The following is a 24,293-nucleotide window of genomic DNA, read 5'->3' on the forward strand; positions in this document are numbered from 1 at the left end:
GCTTAATTGTGTTACTATAATAGGTATAATAACATTATAAAATAAGTATAATTGTGCGACATAACCCCTGGGAATACAGTATACCCACAATAACAGTTTTCAAAAATGTCTGCAACTAAATTACTAGGTAAAGCAACGCTTATTACTGTGTGTTACAATGTTCTTCAGAAACCAGAATATCTAGCGAGTCTAGGAGAACCACATCTCTTCCACTTACATATTTATTGCCTGCAAATTGTGTAGGAGTCTCACGAAACAGAGCAGGTATGTCTGCAAAGATTTCTGGCCGTGACCTTTAAGGCTATATTCACACTTAGCGGTTTTTACCGCGGAACCGCCGCGATTTTGATGCTGCGGGTCCGCAGCAGTTTCCATAGCGTTTACAGTAACATGTAAACCCTATGGAAACCGCAAACCGCTGTGCACATGCTGCGGGAAAAACCGCGCGGGAACGCAGCGGTTTACAACCCGCAGCATGTCACTTCTTTGTGCAGAATCGCTGCGATTCTGCACCCATAGGAATACATTGAACCGCTTACTTCCCGCATGGGGCTGTGCCCACGTTGCGGGAAGTAAGCGGATAATGTGCGGGTGGTACCCGGGGTGGAGGAGAGGAGACTCTCCTCCAGGCCCTGGGAACCATATTTGGGGTTAAAAAATAAAAAATCTGGTTATACTCACCCTCTGATGTCCGGAGCTCCTGGGCGCTGCACGCGGCTGTCCGGTCAGAGTTGCTGTGCGACCAGGACCTGCGGTGACGTCGCGGTCACATGACCGTGACGTCACGAAGGGTCCTTCTCGCACAGCATCTCTGGAACCGGACCGCCGGGTGCAGCGCCGAGGGATCGGGACGTCAGAGGGTGAGTATAACCAATTTTTATTATTTTTAACATTACTATTGATGCTGCATATTGCTGCATATGCAGCATCAATAGTATAGGCGGAAACCCGCAGCGGAAAACGCGGAACAAACCGCGATAAATCTGCAGGGAGAACCGCAGTTGTTTTGCCCTGCAGATTTATCAAATCCGCTGCGGGAAAACCCACAGAGGGACGCCGCAAGGTGTGAACATAGCCTAAGAGTGAGACGACATTGTTCGTTTGGCCACGCATTAGAAACTCTGCCGCCCTTGTTAGAATTTGGTTCATAATTATGTGGTTATTGGCGGTCCCAGGAGTGCATAGTTTCTGACATACGGCTACCTGAACTGTGTGATCTCGCCTTTGATGATACATCCTGACTTGATGCCCTAAATAAGATCAACATGTCACATATTCATGCAAATGAACAGATTTCTTGAAAAGCTGACCAAAAAGCTGCAGCTGCATCCCCCTCCTTCCCTACAGCAGGTGTATTATTTACTATTTAACAGAAAGCGGATATATTGGTGAATAATGACGTTTGTCTAAAATAGAGCCTGAAGAATGAAAACCACAGACTGCAGGATGGTAAGAAAAATGACAATTTTCCCTAACGATATACAAGTCTGTACAGTGGCTTGTGAATTCACCTTCTTGGCTTTTTACCTATTTTGTTACATTCCAACCTGTGTTTACATATTTTTGTAAACCGATTTGTGTGTGATGTATCAGCACTAAATGGTCTAAGTTGGTGAAGTGAAGTAAGAAAACTTCAGGCATAAATTGAATTAATGGTATCGAATAACTAAAAATTGTCATGTGCATATGTATTCACCCCTTTTGCTATGAAGCCCCGAAAAACCACCTGTGTGCAATCTAGGTGTCACATGTCTGTCAGTATATACGCTTAGCCTTTTCTGAAAGGCTGCAGAGGCTGCAACAGCATTAACAAGAGGCACCACTGACCAAACAACATCATGAAGACCAAGGAGATCTCCAAACAAGTCAGGGACAAAGATGTTGAGGAGTACAAGTCAGAGTTGGATTATAAAAAAAAATATCCCAATCTCTGATGATCTCCTGAAGCACCATCAAATCCATTATCATCAAATGGAGAGAACATGGTACCACAACAAACCTGCCAAGAGATGGCTGCCCACCAAAACTCTCAGCCCCGGCAAGGAGGGCATTAATCACAGAGACAGTACAGAGACCAAAGGAAACCCTGAAGGAGGTGCAGTTACCAAGCAGAGACTGGAGTGTCTGTCCACATGACCACAGTAAGCTGTAAACATAGAGGTGGCCTTTATCGAAGAGTGGGCAGAAAAGAGCCTTTACTTACACACTAAAATTGTAAGGCTCAATTTGAGTTTGCCAAAAGGCTTGTGGGAGACTCCCCAAAAGTATGGAGGAAGGTTCTGTGGTCAGATGAGACCAAAATTGAACTTTTTGGCCACCAAGGTAAACGTTATGTCTAGCACCAAACTAACACAGCTCATCACCCCAAGAACATCATCCTCACAGTGAAACATGGTGGTGGCAGAATCATGTTGTGGGAATGCTTTACAGCAGCAGGAACTGGGAAAATGGTCTGAGTCGAGAGGAGATGGGTGTGTGAAATACAGGTATATTTTTGAACAAATCCTGTTTCAGTCTGTCAGTGATTTGAGGCTGGGACGAAGGTTCACCTCTCAACAAGATAATGACCCAAAGCACACTGCTGAAGCAACATTCGAGTGGTTTAAGGGAAAATGTGTAAATGTTTTGGAGTGGCCTAGTCAAAGCCCAGACCTTAATCCAATTGAGAATATGTGGTAAGACTTGAAGATTGCTGCGCATGTTCACCAGGAAAAAAAAATCTAACGTGAAGAAGCTGGGATAGTTCTAAATGAGGAACGTGCAAAAATCCCAGTGGCAAGATGTTGAAAGGTCAAAGAGACTTATCCAAAGAGACTTACAGCTGAAATTGCTGCAAAAGGAGGCTCTACAAAGTACTGACTTTACGAGGTAAATAGATATGCACACTGAAGTTTTCAGTTATTTTGCCCTGTTTGTTATTTGTTTCACACAAAAAAAGAAAACTAAATATTCACAGTTGTAGGCATGTTCTCTACATGAACTGATGCAAACCCTCAAAAAAAATTTCAGATTATTAGGTAGTAAAACACACAAAAAATGCCAAGGGGTTGAATACTTTTGCAAGCCACTGTATATTATAAAATTTCATATACTCATTCACTGACATCTGCGTTTCAATTTTGGGAGCAGTTTTGTTTGTGTTGAAAGGTTCAGGTTGCCCCCAGTGCAGTTTTCTACAGTATGTTGTTTTTAGTAGGACAAACTCTAATTTTAAAGTGTCTGCATATGGGACAGATTTGTTGTCACCTGTCAATGTTCAGTTTTTTAACACTTAGTATTTTTAATTACATGTTCTGCACTAATTAATTTCTTTTTATAGATTGCAGTTCATTATTATGTAAAGCTTCAAATCGTCTGTATAAAACAAATAGTTAAAAGCATTTTACCAGAACTTCAAAATTGAATGGCCTTAGCTCTACTGTTTTTAGATCCGGCACCCTTACCCATCAGCTAACTTAAGGATACGTGCCCATGATCAGGAACAGCAGCGTTTTGGACGTAGAGTATTTTCACTGCCTCCAAAATGTTACTCTCTAATCAAGCAGTTAAATCTGCATGTTCTTAGTGAACTATGCGGATTTAACGCATCTAATGACTGGCTATGGGGGAGACTATGCAGCGGCCGAAACTAACATGCTGCATCTCGTAAACCCACACCGCGGGTGAATTTAGGCAGTGGTAACAAGAAGCACAGTGGGCATGGGATCTCTATAGATCCGATCCACTGTGCTTGTAATGTACGAGAATAGAATGCAATGTTCTGGATGCAGCGCAAATGCAATGCTTCCGAAACGCTGCTATTCCTGATCGTGGGCACGCAGCCTTACAGTTAAAACTTAGGATAAAAACAAAATAAACAATTACCCTTTAGTAAGTAAATAAATAGTAATAGTAAATAACATAGGACACTTAGTTGATAGTATTTTGTTAAAAAATAGTAAAAGTCATCCCACCATGACAAGGTGAACCCAATCAGGGAGTTAAGGGGTCGGCGGCAGGAGTCAGGCAATTTTACGGGCCCTGGGCTGGGAGGAGGGTTTGTTCGGCGGTGCAATGCCGAGAGTCCCATTCTGGTAGAAGCGGGGTGTTTGGCGGTGTACGGCTGTGCTGGGACTCAGCCAAGATTTTGTGAAAGCTCGGACCCCCGTGCTTCCATGGTTTCAATGCGGTGGACCCTGAGAAAATGGCCCCCAAAAGCGGCGCGTGCGCAGATTGAGATCTCGTGAGCTAAGATCTCATAGAATCATAGAATGTTATATTTGAAAGGGACCTCCTAGGCCATCTGGTCCAACGCGCTGCTCAAAAGTCACTGAGTCCATCGTATTGAAACAATGGAAATGCAGGGGCTCCGTGCTTTCACATAATGTTGGCAGAGCCCCTGCAACATTGAGCACCTCTGAGCACCCCCTTCAACCAGCCTGGGATGGGACTCGCAGCATCACCCCGCAGCATTGCACCTCCAAACACCTCCTGTGACCCTGCTCCAGCACCGCCGCCGGCAACCTGAATTCGGACTGTAAAGAAGGACCCCCATTTGACACATTACATTTTTTCCCTATTTTCCTCCGGAAAATTTGGGGTATGTCTTATAGTCCAGTGCGTCTTATAGTCCAAAAAATGTGGTACTTACTACAGAGTTTTGCTCATCTGAGAGCAGCATAATGTAGGGGCTAAGATCCTGATTCCAGCGATGTGTCACTTACTGGGCTTTTGCTATCATTTTGATAACATCACTGTTTTGTCTACAGCAGATATAGCAGTTCTCTGAATGTAAGACTCTGTGCAGCCCTCCCCTCACCACCGATTGAAAGTTTTCTGCCTATGCACAGTGCATACAGAAATCTGCCAATCAGTGGTGGGGCAGGGCTATACAGAGCTCATGAATGAGGAAGATTATATGGCACCAGATGTACTAATCCTATAGTGATAATCGCCTGCTAATAATAATAACTAAGGAGCCCAATAAGTGACACATCACTGTAATCAGGGTCTCTGTCTCTAAATTATGCTGCTCTCAGATTAGGTGATAAAAATCTGGTGACATTCCCTTTAATTCAAAGAGACTGAGCTGCTGTACCAAACACATCTATTATGTAGCTGTGCCTGGAAACAATGAAGGAGATGAGATTGTTGGGATTTCTGTGGCCACATTGGTGTCTCAAATATTTTTTCCATCACACATAGGTACTGTACTTATAAAAACATAAGTAGTGAAATAGGCGCACTTTTCACTTTTCCTTACAATGCAGGAAAAAGACCTATTTTACAGATCAGTAGTCCAAATTGTTGCTCCAAGCATCATGCTTATGATGAATGCTTTAATGTCCACTTCATCAGGCTGCCAGATGAAGCTTAATCACCCTTCCCCCAAACCAGTGACTGCATTGTGGGGGTCCAAATGGCCTGTGGGATTCAATGGTTTTTCTCACTATTTTAAATTCTCCACGGTCTCCAGGAAGAAAGATAAACGTGCGTCCACCTGTCTCCATGGTTACAGACTACAAGAAAATCCAGTGTAGTCAGATTCTACTGTCAAACTGTTTTATAAATTTCCCTTATGTATGATAATCTACCAAACATATGTTAGCATAAATAGATGGATTGGAGGTATGTCTAGAGGATCAAACTATACAGGATTTCACAGCAATTTGTATTAAGCCCGTAGACACAAAACGGGAGGTGATTTTTTTTTTAAATTCAAGTCGATTTGCAAAGCTGCTCCATTTTTATAGATACTTAAGAAAATAATTTATATACAGTAGTAAACACATTTTGAGGGTAACAGATAAAAGAAATGCATGTGATGTGGACTATTAGTTCTGATTCTATCTGTCCAACCCTATGTGACTCTCCAGGTCAGTTCTCGCCATTTTTCTATTTTCAATGACTTCTTTTGATTGCTGGATGTTCACTCTTGTGTCATTCTTGATGGTGTCCAGCCAACGGCCTTCAGACTCACCAGTTTCCGTTTACCCCTCCCTGATCATTCCAAGTATCATTTCCCTTTATAGTGAATTTTTCCCTCACCAAATATCTAAAATAGGTTTGAAGATTTTGCCATCCTGGTAGAAATGAACTAATAAATTTGAGTGGAAATGAATTAAAACCAAATTTTTCAAATATCCGTAATTGCCAAAATGCAGATTTGTTTCCATTCGGATTCATTAAAAGAGCCATAAAAAGGTTAAAACAAAGTTTAAAAAAAGACTTCTACTCGATTTACTGCTCTCCTCTCCGACTGCTCTCCTCCTCACCATCACCGCATCTTCTGATCCCACTGTGAGCACTGACAGTCCACACTGGCTCTGACGAGGCATGGCTTGGCTCGGCACAGACATTCAAAAGGTCACTTCAGGGATTTCAGCGCAAGCGGTGGTGATCAGAAGCTACGATAAGACCGACCAGGTGACGGTGAGGAGCGGAGGGGCTGGAGAGGTAAACGGTGAGGTGGGTATAAGGTTTTTTTCTTGCGAATGAGAGAGAATCTAATAAGGGACATTAAATTTTAGAGGAAAAAAAACGCGAACAGGTGAATTAAAATTTTGTCTGATCTACCCATCTCTACTTTTTAGTACAACTATGGGTTTATATGACTAGCAAGATCAATGTTAATGGTTAGTGATGAGCGAGTATACTCGTTGCTCGGGTCTCCCCGAACATTCTCGGGTGGTCTCCGAGTATTTGAATGTGCTAGGAGAATTAGTTTTCCTTGCCTCAGCTGGATGATTTACAGCTGCTAGACAGGCTGAATACATGTGAGGAATGCCTGTTTGTTAGAGAATTCCAACATGTTTTCAGGCTGTCCAGAAGCCGTAAATCATGCAGCTGAGGCGATAAAAACTAAATCTCCGAGCACATCCAAATACTCGGAGATCACCCGAGCGTGCTCGGGGAGACCCGAGCAACAATGCTACTCGCCCATCACTATTAATGATCCAAGATGTACACTGGATTCATAGATGTCTAATGCTAAAAGGTCTAAAGAATGTCCTTACAATGTTACCAAAGAAGAAGGAAAAGCATACAAAAATATACATTTTATAGGATGATATAATAACAATCACAACATACGCGACAGAACATTTGATTATAATTAATCACCAATTACACATACCCTTTTGTTACTGTAAAATGGGTCAAGATCCTCCATTGGTTCCGTGACCATTTCTGGAGGTACGTCTCCATATATAAAAGGCAAGCCTTTGCCTGCTTCCAAGTCCGAAGTGGGCTTGGGGCCATTTTCATCATCATCATCTCTTCGATCCTTTGCTGGTTTTTTAGCCTTTTCTTCAGCAAAACGCTTCTCGATAGCAGCAAGAGATTCTCTAGTGAGCAAGCGAAGGCTGTCAGGTCCTCGTGGGGGTAAAAGTGGCTGCTCCATCTTCTCATCCTGCACTAATTACCAATCAGCCTCTCACACATGAAGGTGCTAGGGAATAAAAGAAAGGAAAATTAACTTCAATGGTGCAAATAATCAACATTCCAACCATTGTGGATGTAAACGAATACTATTTACACCAAATTGTACAAAATGATGCAAAATGTACACCAAATAGAAGGTAACAAGGGAGGACAAAGAAATCTCATCAAAAAGAAAACACTAATTATTTTCACAACCAACCAGTCCTTAACCTATAGAAACTTTAGGGTATGTTCCCATGATGAGTTTTTGGTGAGCTTTTTACATTAAGTATTTTCAAAAAAATGCAAGTAACCTATAGATGAAGAAATTGGGCAGAAAATCTGCAACATCAAAAACTCACCAAAAGCTCATTGTGGGAACGTAGCCTTAACCTGGTTCCTGCCTCACTTAGTAGGATGATTAGTGTGCCACTGATTGAATTTTTGCATGATCTTTACATCCAGAGGGTAAGTTATTGTGATAGAGTGGAGGGGGGAATCAAATTATTTTTCCACTGCATAATTAGAAATTAAGTTCAAACTGCTTGATTGTTGTTAATGGTGGCATAGTTTTACAGATATCAACAATAAATAAACCATTTATGATTAATTTCTTTAATTTAAGTTTATGGGGGTTGGTAAAAGAGGGGGTGTTGACAACAGATCCTGCCTATATATTATCTGAGTATCGGTGGGGGGCTTTAAATTTGCATGAGGCACCAAGAGTAAAGGTCCTTTCTTCCCAACCTTTTATTTGGGGGTTCAAGTAATTTTGAATTATGGAAAATGGAGGCAGGAGGTTCCGTTGGGTCACTTCGGCGAGGGGTGGTGTGGGCGTTCTTGGAGTTGGTGGTAAAATTGTGGAGGGGGTTGTACATTGGGTGGATTTTGGTTAATTGCCTGGTGGAAATTGGTACTCTTCGGGGTGGGGTCCCTGGGAATCAGTGTTATGAAAAAGGTTCTCTGGCAATGAAGGTGCCCCCGAGCCTGTGGTTGAGGCCGGGGGTAATGCCGGATGGTTCATTATTTATTGGTTTCTACCAGGTTTCAGAGCTCCAGGAACCTCCTTACTGACAAGTTATTTATTGTTGTAATGTTCATATAATAAAAGGCTGATTTGGCCAATTAATCCAAAGCAAGGAGGTACGAGTGCTATTGGGTCAGGATCTGTGGGAGTGTGGTGGTGGTGATGTGAAATAGTTGGGTGGCAGTAAGGGGACAGCCGGAGGAAAGCCTCTACAATACTGTAGTCATAGAGCAGTGATTTTTTGGTTCTGTTTACTGTGCACATCTGGGAGCTCAAAGAAGCTTATCGGTGGGTGTTCGTGAATCTGGACCCCTATTGATCTGATATTAATGATGACCTACCCTAAACAGCAATTTCAAAGTCATTGAAAACTTCTTTAAATAGATTCTACTTCAAAACCCCCACCCGAAAAAACCATGGTGATCTTAATAATACTGTGCATACTGAAAGGAATCTAATACTCTCTCGCAGTTCTCAATGGCGACTGTAATCTTCCAACAAGCAGCACAAAAGAGCAAATGAAATATAACATATCACTTAACAAGTTCAAAGGAGGATCTGCAGACTCAGAAACGGGGCGCATGACGCCCTCTGTTCACTCCCTTGACAGCAGAACAGCAGGAGTCGGCTTTTTTCACTTTTATTCGTCTTGTTATGAAATATAGGTCGCGAGTTTAGATTTCTAAACCATTTTAATGAATGGAACTTTGCCACTTTGCATTGGAATTTGGCAAGAAAGGCCGGCATGATCGTGCTATGCTGCTCGCAACAATGAAAAAAGACCCTGGCTACTGCTCAGTCTGTCGGTCAAAAAGGCGACTGCAAAAAAACTGATACCCTATGTGAAATGAGGCGGGTTGGTTTGGAAAACCAATGTGTCAAAATTTGACTTATTCCCACATTATTCCCTAGAGTGACAGGTCTCTTGGAATACATACAGTTAGGTCCATATATATTTGGACAGAGACAACATTTTTCTAATTTGTTTATAGACATTACCACAATGAATTTTAAACAAAACAATTCAGATTATTATTTAGTATTATAACGCCATTTATTCCATGGCGCTTTACATGTGAGGAGGGGTATACATAATAAAAACGGTGACAATAATCTTGAACAGTACAAGTCACAACTGGTACAGGAGGAGAGAGGACCCTGCCCGCGAAGGCTCACAATCTACTGTACAATCTACAGATGCAGTTGAAGTTCAGACTTTCAGCTTTCATTTGAGGTGATCCACATTAAAAATGGATAAAGGGTTTAGGAGTTTCAGCTTCTTAACATGTGCCACCCTGTTTTTAAAGGGACCAAAAGTAATTGGACAGATTCAATCATTTTAAATAAAATGTTCAATTTTAGTACTTGGTTGAAAACCCTTTGTTGGCAATGACTGCCTGAAGTCTTGAACTCATGGACATCACCAGACGCTGTGTTTCCTCCTTTTTGATGCTCTGCCAGGCCTTCACTGCGGTGGTTTTCAGTTGCTGTTTGTTTGTGGGCCTTTCTGTCTGAAGTTTAGTCTTTAACAAGTGAAATGCTGCTCAATTGGGTTGAGATCAGGTGACTGACTTGGCCATTCAAGAATATTCCACTTCTTTGCTTTAATAAACTCCTGGGTTGCTTTGGCTTTATGTTTTGGGTCATTGTCCATCTGTAGTATGGAACGACGACCAATCAGTTTGGCTGCATTTTGCTGGATCTGAGCACACAGTATGGCGGCTCTGAATACCTCAGAATTCATTCGGCTGGTTCTGTCCTGTGTCACATCATCAATAAACACTAGTGACCCAGTGCCACTGGCAGCCATGCATGCCCAAGCCATCACACTGCCTCCTCTGTGTTTTACAGATGATGTGGTATGCTTTGGATCATGAGCTGTACCACGCCTTCGCCATACTTTCCTCTTTCCATCATTCTGGTAGAGGTTGATCTTGGTTTCATCTGTCCAAAGAATGTTCTTCCAGAACTGTGCGGCTTTTTTAGATGTTTTTTAGCAAAGTCCAGTCTAGCCTTTTTCTTCTTGATGCTTATGAGTGGCTTGCACCGTGCAGTGAACCCTCTATATTTACTTTCATGCAGTCTTCTCTTTATGGTAGATTTGGATATTGATGCGCCGACCTCCTGGAGAGTGTTGGTCACTTGGTTGGCTGTTGTGAAGGGGTTTCTCTTCACCATGGAGATTATTCTGCGATCATCCACCACTGTTGCCTTCCGTGGGTGCCCAGGTCTTTTTGCATTGATGAGTTCACCAGTGCTTTCTTTCTTTCTTTCTCAGGATGTACCAAACTGTAGATTTTGCCACTCCTAATATTGCAGCAATTTCTCGGATGGGTTTTTTCTGTTTTCGCAGCTTAAGGATGGCTTGTTTCACCTGCATGGAGAGCTCCTTTGACCGCATGTTTACTTCACAGCAAAACCTTCCAAATGCAGCACCACACTTCAAATCAACTCCAGGCCTTTTATCTGCTTAATTGAGAATGACATAATGAAGGGATCGCCCACACCTGTCCATGAAATAGCCTTGGAGTCAATTGTCCAATTACTTTTGGTCCCTTTCAAAACAGGGTGGCACATGTTAAGGAGATGAAACTCCTTGTTAGGGCTAGCGGAACACACCAAATAATTAGAGAAAAGGAATAAGGTGCGTTCGCAGCCCGGGGTCCACCGTGCAGAGATGGAACCTGCTGCTAAGCAATGACGGACTATATGGCGGTACAATGAGGATACACACATGGGTTAGCTTCACCCATTGTGAAAGAAGCGAACCCTGTTGCGTCACAGGGCCGCAGTACCGCACGTAACAGAATTAATAATTAAGTAGCAAGAGAGTGCATGCGGTGCCGCACTGGCAGACACCACTAACCACCCTGACTTGGGTTTGGAAAGCGCGGTGATAGCACACGGCGCCGCACTGGCGGTCACAGTAATAGATGCTGCTTGTTTACCAGTGTTGGTAACAAGTCGGGCGCTCGATTACAATCACCCTCCTTACGCGAGCATTCAAACACAAGAGTGGGGATGATTAAAGAGCGACTTCCACTCACAACACACACACATAAACAAGTGTATACTAGCGCACGGCCGTGCGGCACTCGCTCTCCCTGGGCCTCCTGTGCGGTGTTGTTATTTAACTGTGTTTATTGATTTTTACAAAAATTTAAAGATGAGGGATGAGGATGGGGAAAAGGAAGGAAACAAGGAAGTGGGAGGGGGAGGTAGGGGAGGTATAACTAGAGGGGAGGAAAGGAAAAGGGAGAGAGGAGGGGATAACAATAAAAATTAGAAAACTCCGTAGATACAAAGTTCCATCACATTAGTATATGGAATTAAAGCAGTTGTAGAGTGTATCTTCCTTAAAGTTATATTATGATTTGGAAGTTCTTATAAAGTATATAAAGGTAAACCAAGAAGAATGTAAAAATTGTGTGTTGACCAGATCAATAAGTAGTATCCATCAGCCAGACACTGACTCCAAGAGTCAAGAAACAGTTTAAGCACCAAGATATTTCTTGAATTTAGGAAATAGCAGAAGTTGATTTCCACTTATCCCATTTCTTAGAGTGTTTTTTTTTTAAAGTTGCCATTAATAATGGCAAAGCGTTGTTCTAATGAGTAGTGTAATGATATTTTTTCCAAAATATCTGAAAATTTAGGTGCATCTACTCTTTTTCAGTATGGTGCCAGGGAAATCCTAACCACCAGGAAAATATGAATGATAACAAGTCATGTCGAAGGATCCAACTCTTCCAGATTGATTGAGAGAAGAGAAGCTTATGGGGTTAACGGAAGATGTCTCTTAAAGAGAATCTGTCACCTCAATTTTCGCATATCAGCTATGGCCACCCATTAGGGACTTATCTACAGCATTCTGTTATGCTGTAGATAAGCCCCTGATGTAACCTGAAAGATAAGAAAGACAAGCTAGATTTATTTTAGACCTGATGCAACTGGTGTACTTATAATGAGAACTCTAGTCAAAATGGCTGTAAAATTCTGATACAAAAATAAAAAAATACTAATTTTAATATAAAGTGGTAAAAAAAATCTAAAATAGGATTATACAGCCATTGTGACATTGATTATCAAAGTAAGTAGACCAACCTCATCAGGTCTGAGACATCTATTAATAATATATACATATAAACCAAAATTCTGAATGCATATTAACAAAATCTGGGAAAAAGGAGAAATAATCTCTATAGTAACCATCCAGATTATATATCCGCTCCAAAAACTAATTATAAAGCAAGGAGAAAACAAAGGAGCATATAGTAAAGGTATCAGTAAAAAATCTTTATTATTACAAACCAGTAAAAATAGTCATTAAACATCAGTAATTGTACACATAACCCACAACCACAAAAACAAAATGTCATCGATATCCGGTGCGGTGTGCCTCTTCGGCCCCCGTGCTCGGCTGGGCGCCGTGTCTTCCTGTCGGGCTGTGCCGCCGCAATGCGCATGCGCCGATAGCGCTATTCGGATTGGCAGTTTCCGGACATGTGACCAGGGTCAGGGGGGTTATAGACAGGTCCTATCTCACCGCACTACACTTCCCCTTGAGGAAGCGGCGTGTATACGCCGCGAAACGCGCGTCGCGGCGTTTCCACCGGTGGGATCCCCCCCTCATCTTCCTCCCCTCCATTCATACGGGTAAGCAATCATTCTTGGGCCCCACTATGGTCGCTGGGGCTATCCCAGCTGACACTGTATGCCGGTTTGTACCTCTGTTTAGGACACTTTTTTCCTGCTGTGACTTTTCCATCTCTCCATCGTTCCCCCATCCTGTTGGGCTTTTTGATAGGTGGCATTCCTTTGGGGTATATAAGGGCCACTATGGCTGTTACTCTCGATCTGCCCCATTCTGCTGATTAGGTTATGTGTATGCCTTGGGTGGGGGTATGTTTGTGGTCACAGAGGTTACTCGAGCTGACATTATTGATTTTTCATTTACTTTCTTGGCCCTGTTTTGGTTGTTTTCCCCTCTATTTTCAGCATATATATTGTGTGACGTTTTTTACATTGACAGTATTTTGTACTGTAGGTTGGGGTTGTTAGTTGGGGGGGGGGGTTTCCTTCCCCCTTTCATGTGCATGGTTGTGGGTTATGTGTACAATTACGGATGTTTAATGACTATTTTTACTGGTTTGTAATAATAAAGATTTTTTACTGATACCTTTACTATATGCTCCTTTGTTTTCTCCTTGCTTTATAATAATATATACAGTTTGCATTGTGAACTCTGATGACAGATCTGCTTTAAAAGGTATTATTTTCCAGGAACAGCCCCACTCCTGACCATGGGTAGTGTTGGATATAAAAAGATATTGAAAAACTGGATTAGGTTCAGAGAAGAGCTGCCAGGATGGTGAGCGGACTGCAGAGTATGTCCTACAAGGAATGGTTAAAGGATCTGGGAATGTTTAGCTTGCAAAAAACAAGGCTAAGAGGAGACTTCATAGCGGTCTACAAATATCTGAAGGTCTGTCACAGTGTAGAGGGATCATCATTATTCTCATTTGCACATGGAAACACGAGAAACAATGGAATGAAACTGAAAGGGAGAAGATACAGATTAGATGTTAGAAAAAACTTTTTGACAGTGAGGGTGATCAATGAGTGGAACAGGCGGCCACGAGAGGTGGTGAGTTCTCCTTCAATGGAAGTCTTCAATCTGAGGCTGGACAGACATCTGTCTGAGATGGTTTAGTGAGTCCTGCATTGAGCAGTGGGTTGGACACGATGATCCTGGAGGTCTCTCCATCTCTAACATTCTATGATTCTATGAAGACTTGAAACATGTAGGTCCCAAAGGAAAATCTCCATCAGGGCCCCAGCTACTCTACAATGAGGTCCATATAAGTATTGGTTTTCTCATATAAGTATTGGTTTTGTTATATGAAAAAATGGGACTTTTTGGGCTCCCACAGGCTCCAAGGCCAACCCTGCAATCATAATATTGCACAAAAAGTCCACCTCACTCACAAGCCTGACTGGTACATGGATCACGAGGCAATGCAATCAAGCAAAATGAAGAAGAGATTTCCAGCACCAGTGATCTGATTACAACTCTTGCTTGGCTTTATTAGAATCCTCACATATTACATGCAGCAAAATATACAAAGTACAGCTACTGACGCGTTTCAGATTCTTTATGATTCTTGTCATAACAAACTAAAGCACACAGATCTGAAAGGCAGCGAGCACTGTACCTTGTGTCTTCCTCTGGGTGTAATATGTGGATATTCTAATAAAGCCAAGCAAGCATTTTAATCGGATCGTTGATGCCATAAATGTTCTTCTCTCTGCAATCACTATAGTTACGTCCCTGTCCACGAAGAACACTCAACATGTCCTGGAGAAAGACGACCTGAAGAACTATTGATAAATATGCATCCAAATCAAGAGGATGCTAATATTGCCAAAAGTGTATCATGTTTAGCCTAGATTTGCACGGTAATAAATGAGATAATAGCGATATCATATCTGCACTGTATTAGAAATCATCACAACCATGCTATCTGGAAACACGCACAAACCCTTTTCATCTAGCTACTTCATGATTTATCCATAACTGCTGCATTACTAAAGACTGCGGAATCCAGCCTCTCTTCTGCCGCAGCACTTGTCAGCCCTCGAGCATGGGCAGAACAAGAGCTGTAGCAGCCATAGCATGCATGTGTAGTGGTTGAGAAGGCACATTAAGGTGTAAAGGCTCCCCATAAAAATTAGACATAAGTTGACCAAACCGCCTATATTGGCCGACAGCGCCTCATGTCTCTCTCCCGATATCATCTGTAGGGAACGGTAGTTTCAATTATAACTCCAAACCCCTTTGCTCCCCTTTGAATGCGTATAAACGCTTGGCGTACCCATATTATCATGTGTATAGGGGGAGAAATAGCTGAGAAATGAGCTTTTGACTATCACCTATGTTATGTATATGGTCAGCTTGCAGATACATTGTTCCTTTTTGGCACTGCTATGAGAGCTGTCTGATACATGGCACTATTATCTGTACCTATAGAGGGGTTGTCCAGTGTGAGGGCTCAGCGCCAATCTGGTCACTTGTGCGGGGGTGAACTAGTCTTAATTATGCCAAATGTATTATTCCTTGTTCAGTAAGTCAAGGGTCAAAAGCCATTGTTTCATGTAAGACTGTCCAGACCCCATTTTGTATGCTAATCTGTGGAATGCCTGTTGATTATAGATTGCATCAGCCCCCTGCGGAGAACTAGTCTGCATCATTTGGAGGACATTTATGAAGTCTAATTGAACTAGCGAACAATGAGGGAACGGCCATGATTATCTACTGCCAATCCTGTGGGACACAATGCCCTGAAATGAGAGCTGAGGGATATAAAAAAGGGGCTTGCTCCTGTCAAGGTATGATTCTACAGGACTTCAGCCTAGGAACCATGGTTCAAGCTTGTGAATTAGAGAACTGCTCCACTGCCCAATACTGAGCCCACAATTTTGTTTGGAGAACCCAGGTTGGGACAATCTGGTCACCTGGCCACATACCTCGTTGTGCTCGGTCAGCTTCCTAAACTTGCCGCTATCGCCTCTTAGTGGGTGGCACCAAAAGTGGGTGCTGGTGGAGGGGTAGTTGGCCCTGGATGCCACAAAGTTGCGGAGGTACTAATCCATGGTGAGCCAATGAAAGGGTGATACTCTATGAATTGCACCATCTTGTATCCTTACTGGGAATTAACTTTATGCTGTTGATTGTTGGTGACAAAATAAAGTCTTACCAGAGTGTGGAAGCCTCACCTTTTGTCTTAGTAGTGCTGATCTGTGTGGGTGACATGTGTCACACATACATGCCAATCTGATACTGAAGACTTTTCTAAAGGATAAGTTATCAAAATCTAAGATCTCATACGCATTAAAAAAAATAGCCATAAATGAGTATGGGAACTTACCAACTCAGATTCAACAGATGATGTCGGGGGAGAGAAGGATCCCATCTGTTGAATGTCAATGGCCGATTCTATTTTATTCACAAGGCAGAGGAGTCTGGCAGGAGCTCTCTCATAGAGAAATCGGGAAGTTGGGGGAGATGCCACACGATCATTTGTTCGACAGTTATCTAATATGTATGGTCAGCTTAAGTGCTTGACAACCCATTTTAAATTATTGCTATTTTGCTGCTTTTCTCCTTCCCTGACATTAGGCAATGGGAAAGTATTTGATTTAGGGTACTAGGGTGCCCTATTAATAATAGTTATGCTCCTGCCCTTGAATGACAGATATCATGCCCACAGACATGGTTATATACCATGGTTATAGAATCCATCCTTTCCTCAACCCTCACTCTACCAAAATGCTTGTGCATGCCCTAATCATCTCCCGCCTCGACTACTGCAACATCCTCCTTTGTGGCCTACCTTCTAACACTATGGCACCCCCCCAGTCCGCCCTTAACTCTGCTGCCTGACTAATCTCTCTCCTCGCTACACTCCTGCTTCCCCTCTTTGCAAATCCCTTCACTGCCTCCCAATTTCCCAGCATATCCAGTTTAAACTACTTAGACTGACCTACAAAACCATCCATAACCTTTCTCCTTCGTATATTTCTGAACTAATCTCTCAATATCTTCCCTCACGTAATCTCTGGTCCTCCCAAGCCCTCTTTTTCTCATCCATGCGTATTCGCTCCTCACCCAATCGCCTCCAAGACTTCTCCCAAATATCCCCCATCCTCTGGAATTCTGTGCCCCAACACGTCCAGTTATCCACCACATTTGGATCCTTCAAATGGAACCTGAAAACCCATCTCTTCAAAGAAGCTTACGACCTGTAATGACCACACGACCACCTCAAGACCATCGGAGCTACTGCAACCCCCGACCTACTGTCTCCTTCCCCATAATCCAGTAGAATGTAAGCCCGCGAGGGCAGGGTCCTCTCCCCTCTGTATCAGGCTGTCATTGTTAGCTTTGTTTACTGCAAGTGATATTTGTATTTTGATGTAACCCTGTCTAATGTACAGCACCATAATAATAATATACTGTATATGGCTTGAACAGAATAATTGTATATTAAAGGGGTGAGAAAATATTCTAGGTGATTGTTCTCTCAAATCTCTGAATTTTTGAAATGCCTTGTATAGCTGTCAGATTCAGAATATATCAGCTAACAAGATGACCTCAGTCCCGAATATACTGTATAGCTTTTGTGAACTGTCATAATGACAGAGGATTTAGAATTTGATTCACTTAATGTTTTTAAGTGAGAAAATCATGAACACCTTCCTGTCTTCTACATTTTGGGGAACAGGCATTTGTTCTCAGTGAATTTTCATTGCTTTTTCTTAGAACTGCAAAATGTAATATTTCTGCATCCTGATTCTCTGGTGGGGATCACTTGATCATCAATGTCCTGTGCAAAAAAACACCCAGCATCAGGCTGACAGATCAGGGACATTGGACACTAACTGTTATTTATTTTATTATTTTACTTACCGTACTTACTTACCGTACTTACCTATATAGCGCCATCATGTTCCGCAGAGCTTTACATACATTATCGGCACTCTCCCCATTGTGACTTACAGTCTAGATTCCCTATTAGTATGTAACACAGGGAAAACATACAAACTCCTTGCAGATATTGTCCTTGGTGGGATTCGAAACCAGGACCCCAGCTCTGCGAGGCGACTATCCTCATGGATGCCTTGATGGCTTTGTCAGTTATAAGAGAGCCTTTCATTAGACTCACTGATTCACAATGTCGATTACTTCTTGCGCTGGACATTGCAGTAGCTCAGATATCAATGGTTATGATGACCACTAACAGCTAGAGTGGTCGTAACCATGGATAGACAAGCTGTTGCAATGTTCTGCACATGGGGTAAGCAACTACATTTCTAATTGCCGGTATTTGTTAATATTGTTATTAATACACCTACTGGATTTTGGGATTGGATTTTGGAGATGGGAATAACCCTTTGCAGAAAACAAGTGACCAGTAATAAAGTAGGCAGTTGTCACTCTTTTTTAAATCAGCCGTACAGCTCCAGAGATATGAGCCTTTTTATTTACTGTGTCAAAATATGCAAACTTTTATGTTCCTTTCCAAGGCAGCGATGCTCATAGGATTCCACAGGGCCGTGTCTTTAGGCCACTCATCATTAGATGATTCCACATACTGTATTTCACATGATATTTACCATGCAAAAAAAAGAAGTGCGATTCAAAAAAACAATACAATAAGAATTATCTTTATTAATAACATTTAACATATAAAACCATTTAAAAGGACAGTGTATAAGCCTCCAATACTATAAATCAACTATTGGAGGCTTATACCCTGCCCTTTTAAATGGTTTTATATGTTAAATGTTATTAATAAAGATAATTTTGTTTGTATTCTTTTTTTCAATCGCACTTCTTTTCTTGCATGGTAAATATCATGTGAAATATGTGGAATCAAAAATTTCTGAAGTGATTAATCGCCTATACAATTAAAGGGAACCTGTCACCCCGAAAATCGCGGGTGAGGTAATCACACCGGCATCAGGGGCTTATCTACAGCATTCTGTAATGCTGTAGATAAGCCGCTGATGTTACCTGAAAAAGGAGAAAAAGACGTTAGATTATACTCACCCAGGGGCGGTCCCGCTGCTGGTCAGGTCGGATGGGCGTCTCTGGTCCGCTGCAGCGCCTCCCATCTTCTTTCCATGACGTCCTCTTCTGATCTTCAGCCACGGCTCCGGCGCAGGCGTACTTTGCTCTGCCCTCTTGAGGGCAGAGGATAGTACTGCAGTGCGCAGGCGCCGGAAAGGTCAGAGAACCGGCGTCTGCGCACTGCAGTACTTTGTCTGCCCTCAACAGGGCAGAGCAAAGTACGCCTGCGCCGGAGCCGTGGCTGAAGATCAGAAGAGGACGTCATGGAAAGAAGATGGGAGGCGCTGCAGTGGACCGGAGACGCCCATCCGACCTGACCAGCAGCGGGACCGCCCCTGGGTGAGTATAATATAACGTCTTTTTCTCCTTTTTCAGGTTACATCAGGGGCTTATCTACAGCATTACAGAATGCTGTAGATAAGCCCCTGATGCCGGTGGGATTACCTCACCCGCGATTTTCGGGGTGACAGGTTCCCTTTAAGGACTATGAAAATAATCGCTCTGCATCATTACTCTGTATTCACTCCTATTGTAAATCCTGCACACAGTGTGTCACCAGGAAGACTCACCATGGCAGAAGACTTCAAGAACAAGTTCTGAAGCCCAAGTATGAAAGGGTGACCATCAAAACCGATCCTAGTCAGCTTCTACTGCCTGCAGGTCCGAACATCCTTTTTTATCACCCACAAATCCCATACCGTCCCGAGTCGGGGAGAGTTCAGCGGACGCAGAATTACCAAGGAAAACGTGACTGTTATGGGATCAGAGCCTGAAAGTCAAGAGTTGGGAGTCAATAAGCGGATCCCTGTAGTACACACTCATTCCAAACTAGAAACAAGATCACCGTGATGGTAACATATGACTAGATGGATCACCTTAGGCTACGTTCACATTTCCGTTGCGTCGGGCGCAACCACGGCGATGCATGCGTCATGCGCCCCTATATTTAACATGGGGGGCACATGGACATGCGTTGCACTTGCGTTTTGTGACGCATGCGTCACTGCAGCGCATGCATCAGGGCGCAGAGGACGCTGCATGATGCAGTTTTTTCTGCACCAAAAACCATGAAAAAGTGAACGCATGCATCACAAAACGCTGTGTTATGCATGCGTTCACATTTGCGTTGTGCGTTGTGTCGCCGACGCAGCATCGCACAACGCAAATGTGAACGTAGCCTTACTGAGGTTTCCAGAGTAATAAACCCTTATTTCAATGGTATGTGGCCACATTTCCCCCCTGTAACCGCAAGTCTTGGGAGTAATGTGCATGTGACTGGTTGTGGTGTTAATCAGGATGCTTTAGCCCAATTTTCTATTTCAGGTAGTGAGTTGTCATTTTGTGCTTTAGGGCCTACTAGTAAAACTAGTTTTCGCAATAAAAAGCTTTTTTTAGTGTGTGACAGCAGCCAAACATAAAAACCAGATATAAATCTGGTATCTCTGTAATTGCACCGACCCGAAGAATAAAGTCGTCTAATTACTTGTACTACTAGCAGATATCCCTACACTATATTGTACAGCTAACAGCAGCATTAGAATGGATTACATGCAGCCCTAATAAGGACTGTTGGTTTTAGATTTCGGCAGCATGGCCTGTAATGCACTACTAGCCCTTCTCCAGCAGCTATTCCTACAGTAATTACAGGCAAAAGCGGTATGAAATAGATGTAGGCCTGATAAGGAGTTTTGGTTTTCGCTTTCTGCAGCAAGGCCTGTAATGCACTCCTATCCCTTCTCCAGCAGCTATCCCTACACTAAATAGTACAGCTAACAGTGGTATGGAACAGAATACATGTAGCCCGGATAAGGACTGCTGTCTGCAGTATAAACAGTGACTAGGCCTGTAATGCTAACTTTCTCTTCTGCAGTAACTCTCGCTAGTCGGTTTCTTCGGCCCTGCAAGGAAAGGGTGCTGACTAGTGTTGAGCGATACCGTCCGATACTTGAAAGTATCGGTATCGGATAGTATCGGCCGATACCCGAAAAATATCGGATATCGCCGATACCGATATCCGATACCAATACAAGTCAATGGGACATCAAGTATCGGAAGGTATTCTCATGGTTCCCAGGGTCTGAAGGAGAGGAAACTCTCCTTCAGGCCCTGGGATCCATAGGGATGTGTAAAATAAAGAATTAAAATAAAAAATATTGATATGCTCACCTCTCCGGCGGCCCCTGGACTTCACGCTGCTAACCGGGAGGCTTCTTTGTTTAAAAAGCGCGCCTTTCGGACCTGTGAATGACGTCCCGGCTTCTGATTGGTCGCGTGCCACCCATGTGACCGGCACGCGGCCAATCAGAAGCCGCCACGTCATTCTCATTAAAAAAACTGCTAATTCTAGGAATTGAGGACCTGCGAATGACGTCGCGGCCTCTGATTGGTCGCGTGCCGGTCACATGGGCGGCACGCGACCAATCAGAAGCCGGGACGTCATTCACAGGTCCGAAAGGCGCGCTTTTTAAACAAAGAAGCCTCCCGGTTAGCAGTGTGAAGTCCAGGGGCCGCCGGAGAGGTGAGCATATCAATATTTTTTATTTTAATTCTTTATTTTACACATCCCTATTGATTCGATACCGATACCCGATATCACAAAAATATCGGATCTCAGTATCGGAATTCCGATACCGCAAGTATCGGCCGATACCCGATACTTGCGGTATCGGAATGCTCAACACTGGTGCTGACTAGCTGAGGACACAGACGAGGGAAGCAATTCTAGGAGTGTGCCTTGTGGGATCATAGACTGCTGGGTGCAGGGTTCACAGTGTACCATATCGACCCGTGTGTCCCTGCACCAGGAAGATGGAGTTTTATCTTATTTGCTCAGCTTGTTTACCGACCATATGTAAAGTGCAGTCACCCGAAACTGATAAGAACGTACTTCTCTATGAGACATAAGTTGTTAAGTGTGCTGCCTGCTGTCTTGTGTGCTTAAGTGTGTTGCCAAGCAAAGAGTGCCTTGTTTTTAAGAATGTGCCTAGTGTCCTTGTCTTATGGACCTGGTGAGGAGTGGCTTGATGGTGAAGGTACCAATAGCAACACTGCCAGCATACACTCACACACCCAGAACTCTCATTTTTTCCATAAGGTGCTGGGGTGTCGAATCCATGACACTCACCCATGGCTACAGAGCACGCTTGCTCATCACTAATACGTACAGATCTTTGTCTTCCACAGTTTCCAGCACCGCTCTAGTCTTCTTACTGACTTGACTGCAAATCCGTCTCACCGGATCACAGTGGGGTTTACGCGTGACACTCCATAGCATTACATGGTAAAAGTGACTTCCAGCTCACACATAAACCCCGAGTCACCAGAGAGGAGGACTGGAGCAGGGATGGAAACTGGTAAAGATGGCAATCAGTAAATATATTAACGCACATACACTACATTACTGTACATACACAATTAGACAAGCTTAGGGAACGAAAAATGCAATGGGAATGCTTCAAGTTTGACTTTTTTTAGTGGACAACCACACCTAGAATGTATCTAATTAGTAGATAAGGTTTGACTACCGTGAGCTCTCCAAAATTTCTTTATAACTTCAGACCAGATAAACTTTGACTTATGCACACATTTGATGACACCCAATGTTAGAGAATACTGGACTCGATTAGATAGGTTCTTGATATTGATTAATATTAGCAAATTAAATCAACAGAAGATGTTCCATCCAGTTGGACTAATGATCATAAACATAACACTAAAGATATCACTTAAGGGAATGAGGATGTTGAGTCCATATGGGTCGAAATGCATGGAGGGAAAAATAGTAACAAAATTCTCATTAGGATCTGTTACAAACCCCAAAATATAACAGAAATCATGGAAAGTCTACTACTAAGGCAGATAGATGAAGCTGCAACCCATAATGAGGTCCTTGTTATGGGGTACTTTAACTACCCGGATATTAACTGGGAATCAGAGACCTGCGAAACCCAAAAAGGCAACAGGTTTCTGCTAATAACCAACAAAAATTATCATTCACACGATAAGCCAGCGGGTAAGGAAAGGGTGAATCAAACATCCGAAAACTCCGCCCATATGACCCAAAACCGATCCCACCAAACTCAGGTGACAGGTTCCCTTTAAAGGTCACCAATCTAACCCAAAAAGAGGTGCGAAACCGGCTAAATATGATTAAAATAGATAAATCTCCAGGTCCGGATGGCATACACCCACGAGTACTAAGAGAACTAAGTAATATAATAGACAAGCCATTATTTCTTATATTTAGGGATTTTATAGCGAGGGGGTCTGTTTCACAGGACTGGCGCATAGCAAATGTGGTACCAATATTCAAAAAGGGCTCTAAAAGTGAACCTGGAAATTATAGGCCAGTAAGTCTAACCTCTATTGTTGGTAAAATATTTGAAGGGTTTCTGAGGAATGTTATTCTGGATTATCTCAATGAGAATAACTGTATAGCTCCATATTAGCATGGGTTTATGAGAAATCGCTCCTGTCAAACCAATCTAATCAGCTTTTATGAAGAGGTGAGCTATAGACTGGACAAAAGGTTGGTACACAAAATAAGAATGCTTGGTCTGGGGGAAAATGTGTGTAAATGGGTTAGTAACTGGCTTAGTGATAGAAAGCAGAGGGTGGTTATAAATGGTATGTTGTCTAACTAGGCCGCTGTGACCAGTGGGGTACCGCAGGGGTCAGTGTTGGGACCTGTTCTCTTCAACATATTTATTAATGATCTGGTAGAAGGTTTACACAGTAAAATATTGATATTTGCAGATGATACAAAACTATGTAAAGCAGTCAATACAAGAGAAGATAGTATTCTGCTACAGATGGATCTGGATAAGTTGGAAACTTGGGCTGAAAGGTGGCAGATGCGGTTTAATAATGATAAATGTAAGGTTATACACATGGGAAGAAGGAATCAATATCACCATTACACACTGAATGGGAAACTAGTGGGTAAATCTGACATGGAGAAGGACTTGGGGATCCTACTTAATGATAAACTTACCTCGAGCAGCCAGTGCCAGGCAGTGGCTGCCAAGGCAAACAGGCTAATGGGGTGCATAAAAAGAGGTCTGGATATACAGTACATGATGAGAGCATTATACTGCCTCTGTACAAATCCCTGGTTAGAACGCACATGGAGTACTGTGTACAGTTTTGGGCACCGGTTCTCAGGAAGGATAATGTCATGACTCCCAAGTATACTGCTGCGGGGAGAGCTGCGCGCCACAGCAAGGGAGCTGA

The 24,293-nt window shown here is 42.8% G+C and overlaps 1 protein-coding gene across 1 annotated transcript in view; it reads right to left on the reverse strand.

The window, feature by feature from the left end:
* Positions 1–24,293, reverse strand: part of LOC138644540 (sodium channel protein type 2 subunit alpha-like) — a 219,239-nt gene that overhangs the window by 161,397 nt on the left and 33,549 nt on the right. Inside the window, exon 2 of the mRNA XM_069733064.1 lies at positions 7,115–7,429. Within this exon, the coding sequence (XP_069589165.1) occupies positions 7,115–7,381 (267 nt within the window). The 5' untranslated portion in view covers positions 7,382–7,429. The remainder of the gene's footprint in view (positions 1–7,114; positions 7,430–24,293) is intronic.

Source organism: Ranitomeya imitator, chromosome 7, assembly GCF_032444005.1.
Source record: "Ranitomeya imitator isolate aRanImi1 chromosome 7, aRanImi1.pri, whole genome shotgun sequence".
Taxonomy (NCBI): Eukaryota; Metazoa; Chordata; class Amphibia; order Anura; family Dendrobatidae; genus Ranitomeya; species Ranitomeya imitator.